At 43.6% G+C, this 18,570-nt stretch overlaps 1 protein-coding gene across 3 annotated transcripts in view; it reads right to left on the bottom strand.

Moving 5' to 3' along the window:
• PLCXD1 (phosphatidylinositol specific phospholipase C X domain containing 1) overlaps nt 1-12,034 on the bottom strand; it is a 35,746-nt gene extending 23,712 nt beyond the window's left edge. For 2 of the 3 annotated variants that reach the window (XM_068141166.1, XM_068141159.1), the window contains exons 1-3: nt 11,938-12,034; nt 7,480-7,620; nt 4,034-4,170 (exon numbers count right to left, since the gene is read on the bottom strand). In XM_068141166.1, the coding sequence (XP_067997267.1) occupies nt 4,034-4,170; nt 7,480-7,591 (249 nt within the window). In that variant the 5' untranslated portion in view covers nt 7,592-7,620; nt 11,938-12,034. The remainder of the gene's footprint in view (nt 1-4,033; nt 4,171-7,479; nt 7,621-11,937) is intronic. The other variant, XM_068141152.1, reaches the window with a different exon arrangement.
• Nucleotides 12,035-18,570: the final 6,536 nt, after the last annotated feature.

Genomic DNA, 18,570 nt, shown 5'->3' with positions numbered 1-18,570 from the left:
ATGCTTGTCTCTGTGGAGCTCACTCATCCTCAACAGAAGGAAAAATGAAATAGAAAAAAGTACTGATTATTGTTCTTTTTCAAGATAAAGTCTATTTATACAGTTTGAATTAACTGCATCCAGTTCTGGTTCCCTCAGCAAAAGAGGGCCATCAAACTGCTGAAGTGGGTCTACAGAAAGGCCATGAAGATGATCAGAGGGCTAGAGCACATCCCTTATGGAGACAGGCTGTGAGAGCTGGGGCTGTTCAGCCTGGAGAAAACAAGGTTCTGGGGTGACGTTTCAGCAGCCTTCCAGTACCTGAAAGGGGCCTACAAGAAAGCCAGGAAGGGACTTTTTACAAGGGCTTGTAATGATAGGATGAGAAGGATTGAAGTTTGAGGAAGGTAGATTTAGATTGGACATCAGAAAGAAATTCTTTACAGTAAGAGTGGTGAGATACAAGAACAGGTTTCCCAGGAAGGTCCTGGAAGCCTCCTCCCTGGAGGTGTTCAAGGCCAGGCTGGATGAGGCCTTGAGCAACCTGGTCCAGTGGAAGGTATCCCTGTCCATGGCAGCAGGGTTGGAACCAGATGGATTTCTAAGGTCCCTTCCAACCCAAACTGTTCTATGAATCTAGGAACCTTTAGAAGCCCTACAAAACAGACATCCTCCTCTATTTCTCCTTTCCTCAGACCTCTTCTACTGCATTTGAGGACTGCATGGAACAGGTGATAAAACTGAGTTTACAAGGTAAAAATTCACAAATTATACATCTCATGTACATCAAGGTTCTCTTTGCATAAGAAAATATAATCAGTTGAATCAAATGTTTAAATGGTAAATTGTCTCAATTCAACCTGCCATGGACAACGCTCAGGTTTCAGAAAGCGCACACTGTCCCAATTAAGGCCAGAAAGGATTCAGCAAAAGCCAGATCAATACGCAAGGCACTGCATCTGAATAACCACATTAATAGCTTTAGGGCCGAGACTGAGCCTAAGACACACGACAGGATGCTCACCCTGACTAGCTTCAACCACCTACTTTCTGAATTTAATCTCCCTAGGCTGTGCCTGTGCTGCAGGGTTGCAGAGCAGCCTAGCCCTGCATGCCCTGGGGTGCAGGTAGTGTAGCGGCTCAGGTCAACAGCTCCCTCTGTGCCTGCTTTGTTTCCACCAGACTGGAGCAGTTGAAGGAGTGAACTGTGCCCACTTTCACTTGGAGCATGCTGGAGAAAGGAGTGTATGGCTGTAGGTCATAAATATGTAATCTTTATGACCAGAAAGAGCACCAGATGATATAACAGTTTTGAACTTCTTTGGGGATGAATTAATTTCTTTCTGTTGACTGCATGGGAAAACTAGGCAAATTAGACTTTCTAATTAATCACCTGGGTTTGGATACTGAATTAGAGTGTGAACATTTCCCCCTCTCCAGGGCAAAATCTAAGAGGAAACCTTGGGGAGCAATGCTGCACATCCAGGGCATGAATGGAAGTTACACACCTGACGTTGGCCATTGCACAACAAAGATTTGTGCCTCTAAACTACATCCATAATAGCCAGGGCTCAATCAAACCATTGCCTCCTAGATAGTAGGTCATAGAATCACAGAATGGTTTGGGTTAGAAGGGACATCCAAAGGTCATCCAGTCCAACCCCCCAGCAGTAAGCAGGGACATCCTCCATTAGATCAGGTTGCCCAGAGCCCCATTGAGCCTGACCTTGAATATCTTCAAAGATGAGGCCTCAACTGCCTCCCTAGGCAACCTGTTTCAGTGTTTCACTACCCTCATGGTAAAGAACTTGCTCCCTAACATCTAACCTAAATCTACTCTTCTCTAATTTCAAACCATTGCCCCTCATCCTATCATTACAGGCCTTTGTAAACAGGCCCTTTCCAGCCTTCTTGTAGGCCCCCTTCAGGTACTGGAAGGTCGCTATTAGGTGTTGCTGGAGACCTAACAGCCCCAGCTCCCTCAACCTGTCCTCGTAGAAGAGTCATCCCAGAACCTGTGTATCCTACCATCAGGAGGCCTTCTTGGTGTCTGTTTTGGATACCAATGGTGGAGTCACCTTCTCACGAAGATAACTTTATCACTGGAGAGCTCAGGGAGGGACAGGACTGCAACCATGCCTCTTTCCTATCAGTGCTAGGCCACTTTCCATTCAGCATGCTGGGTTCAGACCAGAAAATTACTATAATATGATGTAGTGAGCTTGTTTGCCACCACCAGGGTCACCTCACTGGCCAGCAACCTACAAGTTAAAAGTTATCTGTATCTATCATTGGCTTAAGTCACAAAGCAAAAAGCAGCTCAAGACAAGGAACTGTACTGTCTTTCCACATCAGTTCATCACTGCCATGACATATTCACTGTCTGAGACTCCAGTTTGCCAGGTCTGCTCAAATGCAACAAAAGAAGACAAGGAATAAATATTACCATTTATCAATTATTCAGGTTTAATTCCCTAATAATGAACTAAATCTTCAATAAGAACAACAGTAAAAAGATTTTTGGTACCTCTTTGATGCCAGGAAAGTATGTTCTATAGAAGCATACTTTAGAGGGGTATTTTATAAGGGTATGTGATGACAGGACAAGGGGCAATGGTTTTAAACTAGAGCAGAGTAGAATTAGAGTAGACATTAGGAAGAAGTTCTTTACTGGGAAGGTGGTGAGATACTAGAACAGGCTGCGCAGAGAAGCTGTGGATACCTCATCCCTCAAGGTGTTTAAGACCAGGCTGAATGAGGCTTCCAGAAACCTGGTTCTAGTAGGAGGTGTCCCAGCCCATGACAGGGAGTTGGAACAAAACTCAGCTCAAGCCATTCTATGATTCTATAAAATCTTTTGCTCAAGCTCATGATGCCCAATTTTGTCTTTAACATATTTCTGTGAAAAATAAAGTGATAAATACTAGCTTAATATTTAGACATTTTTTTTAATTAACTAAATCTTACATGTGGGACTACATCTTCATTCTCTGTTATGAGGAAGAAAGAATTTCTAGTCAGTAACATTTTTGTCTCTGCTGATTGGTGAAATACACAGGTAGGGAAAACAACTGATATCTCACATGACAGTGATCATCATTTTTACTTTCTGAACAAAGTGCAAGAGCAAAAACCTCTTCTGGTTATACTAATATTAAATGTAACTTATAATATAAACAGATATGAAAAAAAGATGTTGAGTTTCTAGTACCAAGTGATCACCTTTTTTTTGTCTGTGTATCATCCCTGCCTTACAGGACTTTCCTTCACAAAAGACAATTTGATATGTATAGCACCTATCTCATACCCTGGTATGCTGGGTTTGGATGTGACAGAGTTGATTTTCTTCACAGTAGCTGCTATGGTGTTGTGCTTTGGATCTGTGCTGGAAATAGTATTGGGCTGGTTTAGTTACTACTGAGGAGTGACTGTACAGTCAAGGCCTTTTCTGCTTCCCGCCCCACCAGCGAGTAGGGTGGGGATGCACAAGGACTTGGGAGAGGACACAGCTGGGATAGCTGACCTCAGCTGACCAAAGGTATATGCCATACCATAGGACATAAAGCTCAGCAAATACAGCTAGGGGAGAAAGAAAGAATGGAGCAACATGGAGAAAGAAAGAATGGAGCAACATGCAGAATGATGGTGTTTTGTCTTCCTAAGTAACCATTGTGTGATGGAGCCCTGCTTTCCTGGAGATGGCTGAACACCCACCTGCTGGTGTTAAGTGGTGAATGAATTCTTTGTTTTGTTATGCTGCATGCACAGCTTTTGCTTTGCCTGTTAAAGTGTCTTTATCTCAACCCATGAGTTTTCTCATTTTTACTATTCTGATCCTTTCCCCCCTCCCCCCTGGAGGTGGGAGTGAGTGAGCAGCTGCATGTTGGTCTTCGGAGTTAAACTGCAACACCCAAACACAGCAGCTCATGAAAGTGCAGGTATCTGGGCAGCAGGCTATTCTTTTATTGCACACAGGACAGTGTGAACACTCTCAGCACTGCAGCACAAGCTTCAAATTTGCCCAGGCATGATGGGAATGCTAGACAACAGTTACCTGTGTTGTAGACCACTTCATGATAACAGGGTGCACAATGCAGGGTATACATTTGTTTAAAAACTTCACCAGCTTGGATTCATTGCCACTAACAGCAGAGTTTTTATCCAAGCAGTAGGTCATAGTGTCATGGCTCCCTGTAAATACAGAAATAAATGTAGAGAAAACATCATTTCTGAACTACTCAAGGCCACGGGACATGGTTATATTGCATGTGCACTCCTGAAATGCTACCCTATTTCCAAATCACACACTCACATTGCCTGACAGCCTATGTAGTTATGGCATAAAGGTGGGCTCCCCTACAGATGTTGCTCACCTGAGACCAATAAGCCTACTGGGAAATCCTTATATGGGGAAAGCATTGAGACTTTTCAATAAAGCAGTCTCCATTTAAGACACATGTCATTGTTGTTTGCCTCAAATCACAATAAAGTGGTTAGTTTCAACCAGCATATTCCGTTTAAATAATTATCTTCCTGTGAAAATTCACTTTTTTCAGGGAATAAATAGCTGAAGGTTCAATTTATCTAGATTATGCCAGTTTTGGAGTTGTCCAAATGCAGGAGTTCATACTCCAGTCACATTATCACTGCACAGGAAAGTAGGACTGACAGGAGAAATTCATCTTCTTTACATTTCTGACTGGACCAACTCTTAACTTGTCACCTTGAGAATTTAAATCTTAAATATCTTGTTAAAACGCTCTCTTGAACTAAACACTCCTATTCTCTAGAAAAACAACATAAGAGGTGGGCACTTGAAGGTTTCAGAGGCAAATCCAAGCCCCAGCTTACATGTGACAGATTAACAAATTTAACCTTTCATTGACTTCAAAAATTACCTCTTTCCAGCACAGGGAACTACAGAGTGACAGGCTAGGCATCACAGCCAAGTACAGCCTGCCCAAATATTTGACTTCTTTGAAGTCGTAATAAATCTAACACACTTCTTTCATCATGCTTAGGTGAAACTCTGATGCAACTCAATTTTTTCAGGATAGGCAATGAGTGATTTTCTATTCCATTTCGCTTGTTCTGTTCCATTATTTCTTCTAATTTTACAAAGCATCAGTATGAAAAGCTAATAATAACTCAGTGAAGTGACTTGCTGGGATCTTTACAGAGTATCTGCAAGGAATATGCATATATTTTGTTTTTTAAGTCTTCTCTCACTGGTACTAAGAAATGCCTTCTTGAATGGTCAATTTTAGTGCTCCCCATGGTAATATTCCTAGTAGCCAAATAGCAAGTGCAACATTGTATCTGAAATAAAGTTCTTTGAAACTGTCAATAACAGTTATGCGTCTTGTTCAACATTTTCACCTTTTGACATCAGATTCCTGGCTGTTTTCTTTCTTTAAACACCCACACTGAGCTCATTGCAGATGGAAAATCGATAATGAGGGCATGCAATCAAAGAAGTTTGCCTTACAAGATGTAAGATTCAAACCATTGAATACTCATGGACCACATCCAAGTCTGAGAGAAGTGAACTGGCTTCCATTGAAGGGCATTGCATCCACTGATGCCAATCAGCAAACCAATAGTAATCTTTGATTTGAAAGCCTTTTGATGTCAGTGAGTTACAGTAACCCAAATGAGTACATCAAACATGATGCAAAGATAGTGAGCTAGCACACCAGGTAGTGTCAGAGCTTGAAGCAACATCTTCCCAGCAGCCCTGTGCTGAACCTGGTGCAAACAATGCTAATTACTCAGACTTGCCTGTGCCTCTTTGTCACACTTTCAGAATGCAGTCTGTCACATTTCTTGCATGTCTTGCTGTCCTCTCTATCTGAGATAAGCTTCCACTTCCGAACTGGGTTTCCCCCAGTCATTGCTCCCTCTGAAAACCTGCCAGAGCTGTCTTGACCTCGTTGGTCTTGATCTGGTTTTGGTCTGACCTGAGCTAGACTAGTTTTGTAGGTCAGCTGGACAGCCACCCAGATATTCCAACCTAATAGCCTGCAATGCTCTGTAAAAGCCTTCCAGCGTTCACCAAATGGACTTGTCCTCAAGCCCATTTTGTGTCTGTCCTCTATGCAGGCATATCCACAAGCAAAATAAACATTCAGAAGAATAACAAGGTCACCCTTAAGAGCCAGGAGGGCAAAGGCACACAGCAGCAGGTTCTCAGCTTTCTAGAATATCCAAGTAACACCACTGTGAAAGCTTTTTAGAAACAACATGGTTCCTTTCCCACAAAAAAAGCCAAAACCCACACCACTGAGCATGCTGCTGGCTTTTTGAGGGATTTTTGGCAGAGAAGCAAAAAAGAAAAACAAAGAAAAATATTACCTTCTTTTTTCTGTCATAAGACAGGTATTTATTTTCTTCTCTTGATGGTTAAATAAGGAAAACATTTTGTTTGGTTTTTTTAGTATCTGCCCTGGAATCCTCTTACATAGGCATTATCCAAAATAGAGGACTGCTTGGTCTTATGAAGTTCTTTGTTAAAAATAAGTCTTACTTTAAGTGAGCGGGGGCCCTGGAAGACCCACTATCTCTAAATAACCATCTTACCTAACCTACAGTCCTGTAACCAACATAAAACATTTGTCTGCACACTGCTGAATTCCACCTGAGCTACCTGTCATATCTACAGGTGTGAGAGAAAACACAGGCTAGTGTTAGTACCATTTTCATTGTGGTACTTTTAGTAGCCTTTTGATCGTGGAGGCAAAGGGAATCACTCTACTGCCTCCACATTGCCAGGAGGCATGCCATTGTCTCCTGTAGCTTCTTCAGACAGATTGAGAAAAAAAAATTAAGTCATCTATTCAAGAAAGAAGAGAGAAGCAGTAATATGACAAAAAAAAAGGATGACAATACACAGGTCTGAATCAAGTACCAATAAGCTGTCCAGTAGTGCAGTCTGTATTGACCCATAATACGACAAATCCAGTTTTCAAGCAGAGCCATGCAGAAAACTCCCACTGTACATTAATACAAACATGTTTTAATTACAAATCTCTATCTTCCTTTATTTCATACCTTCAGAGCCTCTTTTAAACAAAACAAAGTAAAAATAATAAGGTTAAAAGTTATTTCTCTCCTTCTGGAACCATTTTATTATGTAGGAAATGGTAAGAACCAGTTAGGAAAATCTCACCATTGCCCAGATAAGCAAATGCTTGGATTATTAACATTCTTTTGACAAGATGATATATGAAGACTGCAAAAAAAGTCCCACCTTTTTTTCCTTTCTTCAAAAACAAGCAAACAAATAAATCAACTCTTCCCTCTCCCCTCTAAGAAAACACAAACATTGCAAACTGAAAGTATTCACAGGTACACACACGTCACACAAACCTTCCCCCAAGCCCTTCTCCCACACACTGACCCAAATAATAAATGTAGCCATCCCAAAATAAGACAAACGGGATGTTCCAATGATTAAATGGGCTGCTAACAAAACAGCAGAGAACACAAATTAATCTTTACCTGGGAGAGCTAAGTTGTAGAGGGGAGTATCCCAGAGCTTCTCTGGCAATCGTGACATCCATTGGCCATTTTCATGGCACACATCAACGGAGGTCTGCAAAGGGCCTTCCATTAGTGCCTGCTGTAGAAATTCAGAGTGTTCTGGGGAAAAAAAAAAAAAGAATAAAACATTCCATATGCTGTGCTTGAATTTAGTCCTTTGCACCTGTGCAGAGCTGAAGCTATAAAATGTCAACCCTCCTCACAAATAGTTGCAGCAAAATGTTAAGAGCTTCTTGGCCACAACATACTCCGCTTTTGATAACATTGTCTCCCAGCACAATGCCAAAGCTGGATTCCAGCTTCGGGCTTGTAAATAGACCAACTGAAAAGAAAAAACAGAGCCAAGACAAACATGTGCAGCATGGTTGGTATGGAGAAATAAGTATCTACATTGGCTATTGCAACATCATGAGGAGTAATCTACCTCCAGCGTGGAAAACCATCTGTTCCCTGACCCTTTGCAGTCCTGGGAGTGTGACAGCAGAACCAATGGCAGGACCAGGACACAGGCTGGGTCTGTGACCACCAGGTCGCTTACCTTGGAGCATGAATTCAGCTGCCACAACAACACTTCTATGAAAAGCCTTAACAAACATGTCAGGACACGGGATTTTCAGGTCATTGCTTCTGGGGTCACTCATTTTGAGAAGATCTCTTGATGTCCTTCTCACTCCTGAGTACATGATCACAAGTACTTCAGTTTGGCCAGACCTTCCTGAAAACTACTCTGGAGCTGTTACTCTTGGATACAAGTCTCTCTGGGGTCTTCTGCAAAATTTGCAGTGGTCATATAGGAATGGCAGTGGATGAAACCCAGCTCAGAAATCATGATCACCACCAGGGCCTACTAGAGTTATCCTATAATTTTTCATCTTGTGTTCTCCTGAGTGATGCAGAGCATGAAGGTGAGCTCTCTATATATGATTTTTTTTTTATTTTTCCTAGGATGCTCCTCAAGTGCCGGTGTTAGTTTTGAGATGAAAGCCTTCCTTCTTCTTACTGTTTTCAAGGCTTTATCTAGTTTTTCACAGCTATGTAGTGTGACACTTTCTTTTAGATCACTCATGTCACACCTTCCTTTTAATCCTTTTTGTTTTTAGAAAGTTGACACTGCGAATGATTATTTTTTTGTCTGCCACAGCAACAGAAGTCAGATACATATTTGTGCAGGTTTTTGTGCTCTATTAAACATCCTCACTGCCCCCTGGTTCCTTTTGCTGCATCTTGGCACTTTTACTCATGAGATTGCTTCCCCCAAAAATATTCTTTGGGCTGCTTTTGGGAGGTGGTTGTTTTTGGCAGATTTCCAAGTGAGCCCCAATGTTTATATGAAGGCCGTTTCCTTACACATGGTGCAATAGTGTTTTGGAGCTTTTTTATGGCTGTCACATAGGGTCAGCTGAAAGGCAACTTTAGGAAATGCATTCCTAAGTTTTATGTACATACACACATAACAGATACAATCTGCTTTTATATCTGCCAATGCAATCAGCATCACTTACCTAGTCTGCCTTGCTGTGGCTTTGAATTGGTGTCTCCAGGTATGGCCACTCCACAGCAAGGGAAGAATGGGACTGTGCTGGCTGGAGAAAATGCCCAGAACACTTAATGCAGTGACACAGGCTGCAAGTGTCTGGTGTATAACCTTGAGGCATTCCTCCTGGTGAAGAGCTGCTGCTGCTACCTCTGAAGTTATCCATACACTTATGGAGATTGCATAAGCAGGAAAGAAGTGGTTTAAACCCTCTCTTGTTCCCCTCATCTCCTTATTTTAAAAAACAGATTATTGACAAGCCTAGTGCAAAGTCAAGTGAAAAAACTCCCATGGATTATTTAGGAAAAAGGTGCAAAAAACATCAAAATCTTTGTGTCCTGCACAAGCAAATGATCTCTCTATGCCACATCTGGTACACTTATTGCTGGTAAAAAGTTCAGATCTCAGGCACATCAACTCATCCATCCTCTGGCTCTGCATTTTAATGAGCTTTTCCCCTGAAGACCCCTTGCTCAGACAACAGACGTCTGCAGCTAATCTTAGTCCTTTTTGCTGTGTTTTGTTCTTCCTCAGGCTACCCACCACTGCTCACCAAGAGCTTCTCTGCTCTAGTCTATCTACTAGATATCACCAGTGTGGGTAGAGGCTGCAGATGCTCAAAACAACACTGTTATTTAGTAGTTGCAAAAGTCTGGATAGTCTTTCTCCTTCCCCAATTCTAAAACCAACAAGAGATTTGAGAATGCAACACCCCAGCATATGGCAGAATTTGCACAAGTCCTATCCACAGACTAGAAACAACTACAAGCATTGCTTTTCATCTTCTCCATAGCTCCCTTTCCAGAGCCTTTGGGGCTGCTTCATTTCTCTGTTCCCCTCCAAACGCAGGCACACAGCCCCTCCAGTGAGCAGCAGGGACCCGTAAGCCCCACCACCCAGCCACACTTCAGTCAGTGCATAAACTCTCCCAGAATATGTCCAAGAGTGCAGCTTTACCTGCTGTCATCCCCTCCTATCATGTGCTCTTATTGCTTTGCTTGGTCTAACACAGCCATGGTCCCACAGCTAACATAAAAAACCTGAGTTTCTGCCATGCTAGTGCCTTACCACCAAGTCCACCATCAAGTCAGGTCAGCTGAAAAAGCCCCCACAGAGGCATCAAGCCTCATAACTGGTTTTGCCAAGCTGTACAACAGACCCCTTAGAGTTGCCCACCCAAAACCCACGGCTAGCAGCTTCTCAGCCTGGCACAAGGTGCCATCAGTGCCCTAATCTCTGTGGCATCAGGACACTTCACAAGGAGTGTCCTTCTAGGTCTGGGGAAAACCAGTGGAAAGCAGAAACAGCAAGACCAGGCCATGGTGTGATCCTACAAGCACAGAACATGCAAGAGACATCTGATCCTCCTCTTCATCTTCTCACCTCCTTCCACAGCACCCTCAGGCAGCCAGTGGGAGTGCATGGCACAAGCAGTAGCAGCACCACGGATGTCTGCTCATCAGATGCCATACAGAAGTGACTGAACCAGATTTTGGCCTGATGCCCCACTCAATACAAAGTCCTAGAGGTTCCCATCATCACCTCCAAATTCAGCTGGTACCTTGTGTTCAAGATGTGGAGTATCCTTTATGGAGAAATCAAAACTTACCTGCAGGAATTGCAGCTGTTAGTTACCACTTCTCATGTCTAAATCCTAAACTTCACAAAGTCGAACTATGTGGAAATGGCCTCACATTGCACCAGGGGATGTTTAGTTTGGATAGTAGAAGAAACTTCTTCACTGAAATAGTTATTAAACACTGGAAAAGGCTCCCCAGAGAGGTGGTTGAATCCCCATCCCTGAACGTGTTTAAAAGATGCACAGATGTGGTGCTAAGGGACATGGTTTGGCACTAGAGTTGGTAGTTAGATAATGGCTGGATTCTATGATCTTAAAGGTCTTTTCCAACCAGAATGGTTCTGTGGTTCTATTTCCCTCTTCCAGACAGGCAAGTCCACCCTACATACATTGCCATTATTAATAACTATTTACATACCCCCTGTTCACACCAGCTTTCTCCCCCAATTTTGAGTGATTGGTAACTACAGACAGTAACTACATTTTGAGACCTCTGCCAGAGCACAATAAACAAGCAATAAAACATGCAAACATGGAAAGCTACTGGAGATCACCATCCTATAACCTCCAGACACCAAGAGCATTGGGTGATATCTGACCCAGGCTGTGCCCAAAGCAAGCCTTGCACACACAGCTCTGACAGCTCAGAAAAACACCAGCCAATTCTTCTTTCTTTTTTAAAGGCTTGGCTTGGAAGGGACCTCTAAAGATCATCTAGTCCAACTCTCCCACAATAAGCAGGGACACCTTCCACAGATCAGGTTGCTCAGAGCCCAGTGCAATCTGACCTCGAATGTTACCAGGGATAAGGCATCTAGCACCTATCTGGGCAATCTGTGCCTGTGTTTAATCACCCTCACTGTAAATAAAATTTTAAAAAAAAAAAAAAAAAATAAATCCTTATCTCTAATCTAAATCTACTTTTTTTTTTTTTTAACCTTTAAACCATTACCTCTTGTCCTATCGCAAGAGGCCCTGCTCATACCGACAGGGAGATAAAACTAAAGAATGCTGGATGGCGACATAATGAGAGCACTTGCTGCAGCCGACTCAGGAGCTAACTAACGTCCCGGCAGCTACAGGAAGCGCAGCGAGGAGCTACCTGCGCTACCCCAAAGGGAGCCCGCCGCCAGCCCCGCCAGGTCCGGGGCGCTACGCGGGGCTGAGCACAGCCTCCCCGCCACCGCGCCGCTGCCCGCGCTCAGCGGCTGCGCGTCCCGGCCCCGGCGCCCTCGGCCCGCTCTCGTACCCTCCGGGGAGACGCGTTCCTCCCGCCCCTCTTGTTTTCACTTCTTTTACGTACTCGGATGAACGATCCCGTTCCCATCTCAGATCTGCAGCAAGACTTGCCTTTTCGCACTCGGGCGGGGGCTGCCCGGTCCCGCCCCGCCCCGCCCCGCCCGGGTCAAGTGACCGCAGGTTTGAGGGAGGTGAAGGAGGAGCGAGAGCTACAAGGAAGAAGAGGGGAAGTAGTTTCTGGGGAAGAGTAGGTACCTGAAAGGCCCTGATGAGACACTTGGTGGACTGAAGATGTATTGCTTCGGGAGGGACCTGCAGGCAGGGGAGAGGCAAAGGAATGCCAGAGGCAATACCAAATTAATAGCATGTGGCTATCCTTCAACTGCATTTGATAACTAGTAATGTCAAATAGAATAAGAGATATATTTATAAATATATTTGAAGTACCTTAATTGAATGCTTTGTCCAACAGAGCTTACATCCTGGCCTGCATCAAGAACACTGTGGCCAGCAGGAGCAGGGAGGTCATTCTGCCCCTGTACACTGCACTGGTTAGGCCACACCTTGAGTACTGTGTCCAGTTCTGGGCCCCTCAGTTTAGGAAGGATGTTGACTTGCTGGAATGAGTCCAGAGAAGAGCAACAAAGTTGGTGAGGGGTTTGGAACACAAGCCCTATGAGGAGAGGCTGAGGGAGCTGGGGCTGCTTAGCCTGGAGAAGAGGAGACTTAGGGGTGACCTTATCACTCTCTACAACTACCTGAAGGGAGGTTGTAGACAGGCTGATGATGGTCTCTTCTCCCAGGCACCCAGTACCAGAACAAGAGGACACAGTCTCAGGCTGCACCAGGGGAGGTTCAGGTTGGATGTTAGGAAGAAGTTCTATACAGAGAGAGTGATTGTGCTATGGAATGGGTTGCCCGGGGAGGTGGTGGAGTCGCCGTCATTGAAGGTGTTCAGAAGGAGACTTGACGGGGTGCTTGGTGCCATGGGTTAGCTGTTTGGGTGGGTTGGATTGGTTGATGGGTTGGACACGATGATCTTGAAGGTCTCTTCCAACCTGGTTTGGTTTATTCTAATAAAGGTTTATTCTATTCTAATAAAGGTTTACATGTCTCTGCAGCATGCACAGTCTCTGGTGAAATTTGCTCGAGTATTATGGCACCTTAGAGGGGTCTAGGCAAGCTCCGCAAAAAGCTTTTTCTTGCATGAGGATGCAGGAAGTAAGCGAGCAAATGGTATGTAGGGGCAAACGTATAAATCCTGGATTCAGTTTCGGAAGCACTGTGCCTTCTCAGCCTTCCCAGAGTGGCTGAAGATTCACAGATTCACAGGTTGCATCAGGAAGGGACCTGCAAAGGTCATCTGGTCCAAACCCTCTGCAGTGTGCAGGGACAATCCAACCAAATCAGGCTGCCCAGTACCACATCAAGTCTGATCTTGAATGTCTCCAAGGACAGGGCCTCACATACCTCTGGGCAACCTGCTCCAGTATTTTGCCACTGTTATTGTAAAGAACTTCTTCCATGTATCCAGCCTAAACCTACCCTCGTCCTATTGCTACAAGTCCTTCTGAACAGTTCTTCCCCAGCCTTCCTGCTGGTCCCCGTCAGATACTGAAATGTAGATACAAGGTCTCTCCAGAGCCACCTTTTCTCCAGGCTGAGCAGCCCCAATTCTTTCAACTTGTCTTCATAAGAGAGGGGCTGCAACCCTCTGATAATCATTGTGGCCTTCCTCTGGACCCACTCTAGCAGGTTTATGTCTCACTTGTGTTGGGAGCCACAAAGCCCCACACAAGCACATTAAAACACCCAGTTGCCCAAATACAAATGATGAGTTGAAACTCCAAGGGAAAGAATGGACAGAAAATATTAACTTTCCTTTTTGCTCCACAGAACAGCATTCCTAGAGGGTCACCTACAAGCAGAGCAGGGATTTGATCTCTCTGGGATTACAGTATTTCAGTATCTGAAAGGGGCCTACACAGTATCTGAAGGGGGCCTACAGGAAGGCTGGGGAAGGACTTCTCAGGATCTCAGGTAGTGATAGGACTAGGGGGAATGGAATGAAGCTGGAGGTGGGGAGATTCAGGCTAGATGTGAGGAGGAGGTTCTTCACCATGAGAGTGGTGAAACCCTGGAATGTGTTGTCCAGGGAGGTGGTCGAGGCCCCATCCCTGGGGGTGTTTAAGAGCAGGCTGGATGAGGCTCTGTCCAGCCTGATCTAGTGTGGGGTGTCCCTGCCATGGCAGGGGGGTTGGAACTAGATGATCCTTGTGGTCCCTTCCAACCCTGAATGAAACTATGAAACTATGAAACTATGAAACATCACAGTCAGGCCTAGGGAAAATGCAGGCTGTTGCAGGGCTATGATTCTTAATTACTTCTTTTCCAGATACTCTTTTTTCACTTCTTTTTTTTTTGTTTGTTTGTTTTTTTCATGAGGCAGAGCAAAAGGAAGAGCAGTGTTCATGTACAGAGCAGTGTGCAGAGCACACTTCCTGTGCCAACAATAGTGGCTGAACCAGCTTAACGTTCAGCTAATTGAGCCATCACCATTGGTGAGTCCCAGGATGGCAGGCATGCCTGGGCTTCAGGCTTACACCGCAGTTTAGACTCTAACAAACTATCACAAAACTAGCTGGAAACAGAAGCAGAATAGACATGCAGCAGGTTGTAAAGCAGGGCACAAAAAGGACAAAATGCCAAAAGGGATGAAGCAGAGTAAAGAAGAAGGCAAAAAAGAAAAGATGCTCTCTAAAGGCTGTGTTGTTTTGCACCGCTATAATAGAAAGTAGCTAAGAACAGTTGTGCAGAGGCATGGCTTGCTCTTCATGGAATTAAATAAATGGGCAAGTATTTCAACTGGGAAAAGTAAGGAAGACAAATCAGACAAAGTAAACTTTAATTCTTCATTTACTTAGTTAAGAATATAGAGGTATGACAAAAGAGCAGCTGGGCAGCCTCTGGATACTGCCATGACAAATACAGTACAGCCAGACATGTTTCCAGTCTTGTAAAGCAAGTGTGTGAAGTTATTGTGACCAGCAAGGAAAGCATGACTGTGGAAAGAAAAATGTAAGAGCTGGGTTTGTATTGATTTGAAATCAATAACAGAAAATTCAAAAAGAACATAGAAGCAAAATCCCCAAGCATACAATTCTGAAACCAGAACTTTGCACTGTAGTAATGTGAAGTATCTGGTGACTGATGGGGAGCTGATCTTGCTGGTCTTATCTCAATGGAAATTAACACAAACTCTCAATCCCTTCCCACCCTTTGGGTGTCAGATCTTCTTCATTTGCAATGGGATTACTAGACAAGTCACAAGAGCTGTTCCTGGTTTAGTCCCAAATTCACAATCTCTCTAGAGGAAGCCCATACATTGAAGAATTACAGGAAATTACTCAGCAAGTCCTAAATTAAGTCCTAAATAAGCATATCTCTTGAAGTGGGGTCAAGTCAAGGAGAACTTTTAGCAATATTTGCAGAAAAAAAATGATAAGCAGATGTCAAGATGAGGAAGTGGGTGGGTGAAAAAGCCCAAGATTTTTCAACCTTCCCCACAAAATAAATGTTTGCATTAAAAATACTGAGGGCAGGGTTCAGAAGTATTGGACAAAGAAAAACATACCCAGAAGCAGCTTACCAAGGTTTTAGGCATTCAGTACAGAAAGGGTTTGAAGCTGGTACTATCTGAGAGAGTGAAAACAGGCAGATCCAGAAGCTTCAGCATGGACATTGATGAAAATGCAGAGCTGATTTATAGCTGTGGATCACAGTGAAAACTTCTGATTTGTTAGTTACAGTGACAGCCTCAAACTGAGCTTCATACATTTGAACAGCTTTGGCTAACCAAAGTACACCACACTGAGTCTGAGAGAAACCAGATTTTTTTCCAGATTTCTTAGAGGTTTAGGAGATTATTTCTTTTTTTTTTTTTTTTTTTTTTCTTTTTGATTGGTTACAATATTTGGGATGTTGCATGAGACTTTTTCTTCCATCCCAGCTTTTTATTTTGAGGCACGCCACATCTTCTGTTGTAACATACAGAAATGTCACTAAGCATTTAAACAACCTTAACTGATTCCCTGGATTTAGGGTGTTTGTTCTGGGCATGTTTGCAACACCCTGGCAATGTGTGTGTTTGCCTCTGCCCTGGCTTACTGGTAAATCCTCTCAACCCTCACCTGATTTCGGTCTTTGGGAACAAACAGAGAGCTTAATATTCCTGAGAGGAGATTGTATATCTAGCAGCAGCATCCACAATGGATCCTAAGAGCAGGGAAATTGGCAAGGAGGTAGCCTGCAGCACCAGGAAGGTTACTCTGGGCAATAAAACGATCTATGAAGAAAAATGCAGCCCTGACCTGCTGGGAGCTAGTTTTTGGTTCCCTGTGTTTGCTTCTGGGGTTACTGGACCATAGTGTCTACTCCAAGCTTTCAATGCTGTCAGCAAGATCCAGTGAAAATACAGGCACAGTCTGGAGCCCTCCATTTCACCTGATCCCCATGATTAGGGCTGCCTGCCTCTGATGACCTGACACCAGCCAGCAGGAAACCTTAGGCAGGATTTGGGTGGAATTTAGGTTGCTGTCATGAAGAAACAGACCTAGTTTTATTTGCAACAGGCAAATTCAGTGATAAAATTTTGTCAGTGGCTGGTAAAAATGTTACTGTTATGGTTAGACATCGGGTACAACACTACTCCCTTCACATGATGAATTCTCAAGACCCAGGGCTGCATGAGTTTTGGGGGAGGGTTTATCAAAGTTTTTCAAGACGGGAGAAATGTTTTGCTTAACTCCACAAGTGCTGGCAAGAAGGGTTAAAATGCCCTAAAAAGTATTTAGTAGAGCTTACTTCATGTCTGGCATCAGCAGTGTTTTAAACAAGATATTAAAAGCCCTTGCAAGAGGTATAGGAGAGCTGCTCATAATGTCCTACTAAATATAGAAGCTTAAAGGAGAGATAAACAAACCTCTCTCCTCAGAACCAGCATCTGAGAATATACAAGGAAGGAGAGAACCAGGCTTTGTTGCCAGAATCCATTCCAACAGAGAGAGAAACCCATGAGACACAAAAAATGAATGCATTCTTGTCCACTAAAAATTATTTCCAAGTACAGGGAGGAGTTCCTCCTCTCATTCCTCCCTTCGCTCTTGGCATATCCAGACCTTCAAAACTGTATGAACAAGGTAAATTCCTGAGCTGTTTTCTCTCCCCACTCCACATTCTGCTCAATTCTTTTCTTTCCGTTCTGGTTGGGGTTTTGTGTGTGTGTGTGTGTGTTTGGGTTGGGCTGTTTGGGTTTTTTTTTGGGGGGGTGGGTGGGTGTGGGTTTTTTGTGGGTTTTATTTGGTTGGGGTTTGTTTTGTTTTGTGGGGTTTTGTTTGTTTGTTTTGGGTTTTGTTTTGTTTTTTTCCCTGGCTGGAACAGTTTGGAAACAAAGCCTTCTGCTCTGATGTCCTGATCCCTGGAGAAGCTGAAAAGGCAATGTAGACCAACACCTTAGATCCAGCAGCCATGAACAACATCCCACCTTCTTCCTGTGATCAGTTATGAAAAGTAGGCATCTTGGTTCCTCAGGGACAAAATACCAGTAACTATAACACTGGGCAAAGGCTAAAGCTAAGAGCATATGGGTCTTTTAGCCACCCAGAAATTAATTCCTGTGGTTCTCGTATAGGTCAAGTCTTGATGGCTCTGGGCTCAGAATGGATCATTGGGGAATAGCTGTGAATATTCTTTTTAAGTCAGTGGGTTATTTTTCCCCTATACATTTCTGATTTGAACTATCAATCATAACCACAATCTGCCATGGAGCAAGGCATTTTAAAGTCCACAAAGCACAAAGATGACTCCCAAGCTGATACAGCTCAGACAAAGAGGATCCTCAGTGGAAAACCACCCCTATTCCATGCCCTGCAAAGCTGTGTCTATTGCAGCTTCATAGCCTTGGTGCTTCTGTTTGGTCTCTGCATGCATTTCATACGTATTGGGTCACATGAGCAAAAGCACGCAAGGAAAGATGGGCCGGTCTGACCTGCAGTGACCGGCCACAGAGGTTTATCTTCCAACAGAACTTCACACTGAGGAGAGTACAAAAGTGATTAAAGGCAGAGACTTCAGGTACAGGACTCATAGCTGCTTAGCTCAGGATGTCAGTCTGGGTCAAATCTTGCTAATATTTAAGACAAATCTGCAATAGAAAAATGACAAAAGTTTCTGAAGGAGTCAGATGACCTAAGAAAGTGCTTGATCTCTTATTACATTTATTTATTTTATTGCACAGCAACTAAGCACCATAGTGACCTCCCACTCTGCCACAGGGCAATAATTGATAGCATAATCACTTACAAACTATTCAGTATATTGTTACTGGACTTTTTTTTCTATTGACATGGCCTAAGATACACCGTCCATGGTGGATTGTTTTCCACCGGTACTTGTATAAGGAATGTGGAGCTGAGAAGTTGCACAAGACACACAAGGACTGTAGCTACCGCAGTCTCACTCTTGCACTCTTGCTCAGGGTAGCAGTTCTGCTGGGCTGTAGTTAAAAACATTCCAATTAATATTTCACACCTACAAAGTCTGTGTTATGTTTTATCTTGCCTGAGCTAGCTCATCAGTATTCAGATGTACATTCAATATGGGCCTTCTTCCTCAAAGTTTATAAGAATAATGTAATGAG

Source organism: Melanerpes formicivorus, unplaced genomic scaffold (assembly GCF_026170545.1).
Source record: "Melanerpes formicivorus ecotype bairdi unplaced genomic scaffold, bMelFor1.0.p_v2 SCAF_1, whole genome shotgun sequence".
NCBI lineage: Eukaryota > Metazoa > Chordata > Aves > Piciformes > Picidae > Melanerpes > Melanerpes formicivorus.
Note: the sequence above shows the minus strand (reverse complement) of the source record. Positions and strands in the feature narration are given on the sequence as shown.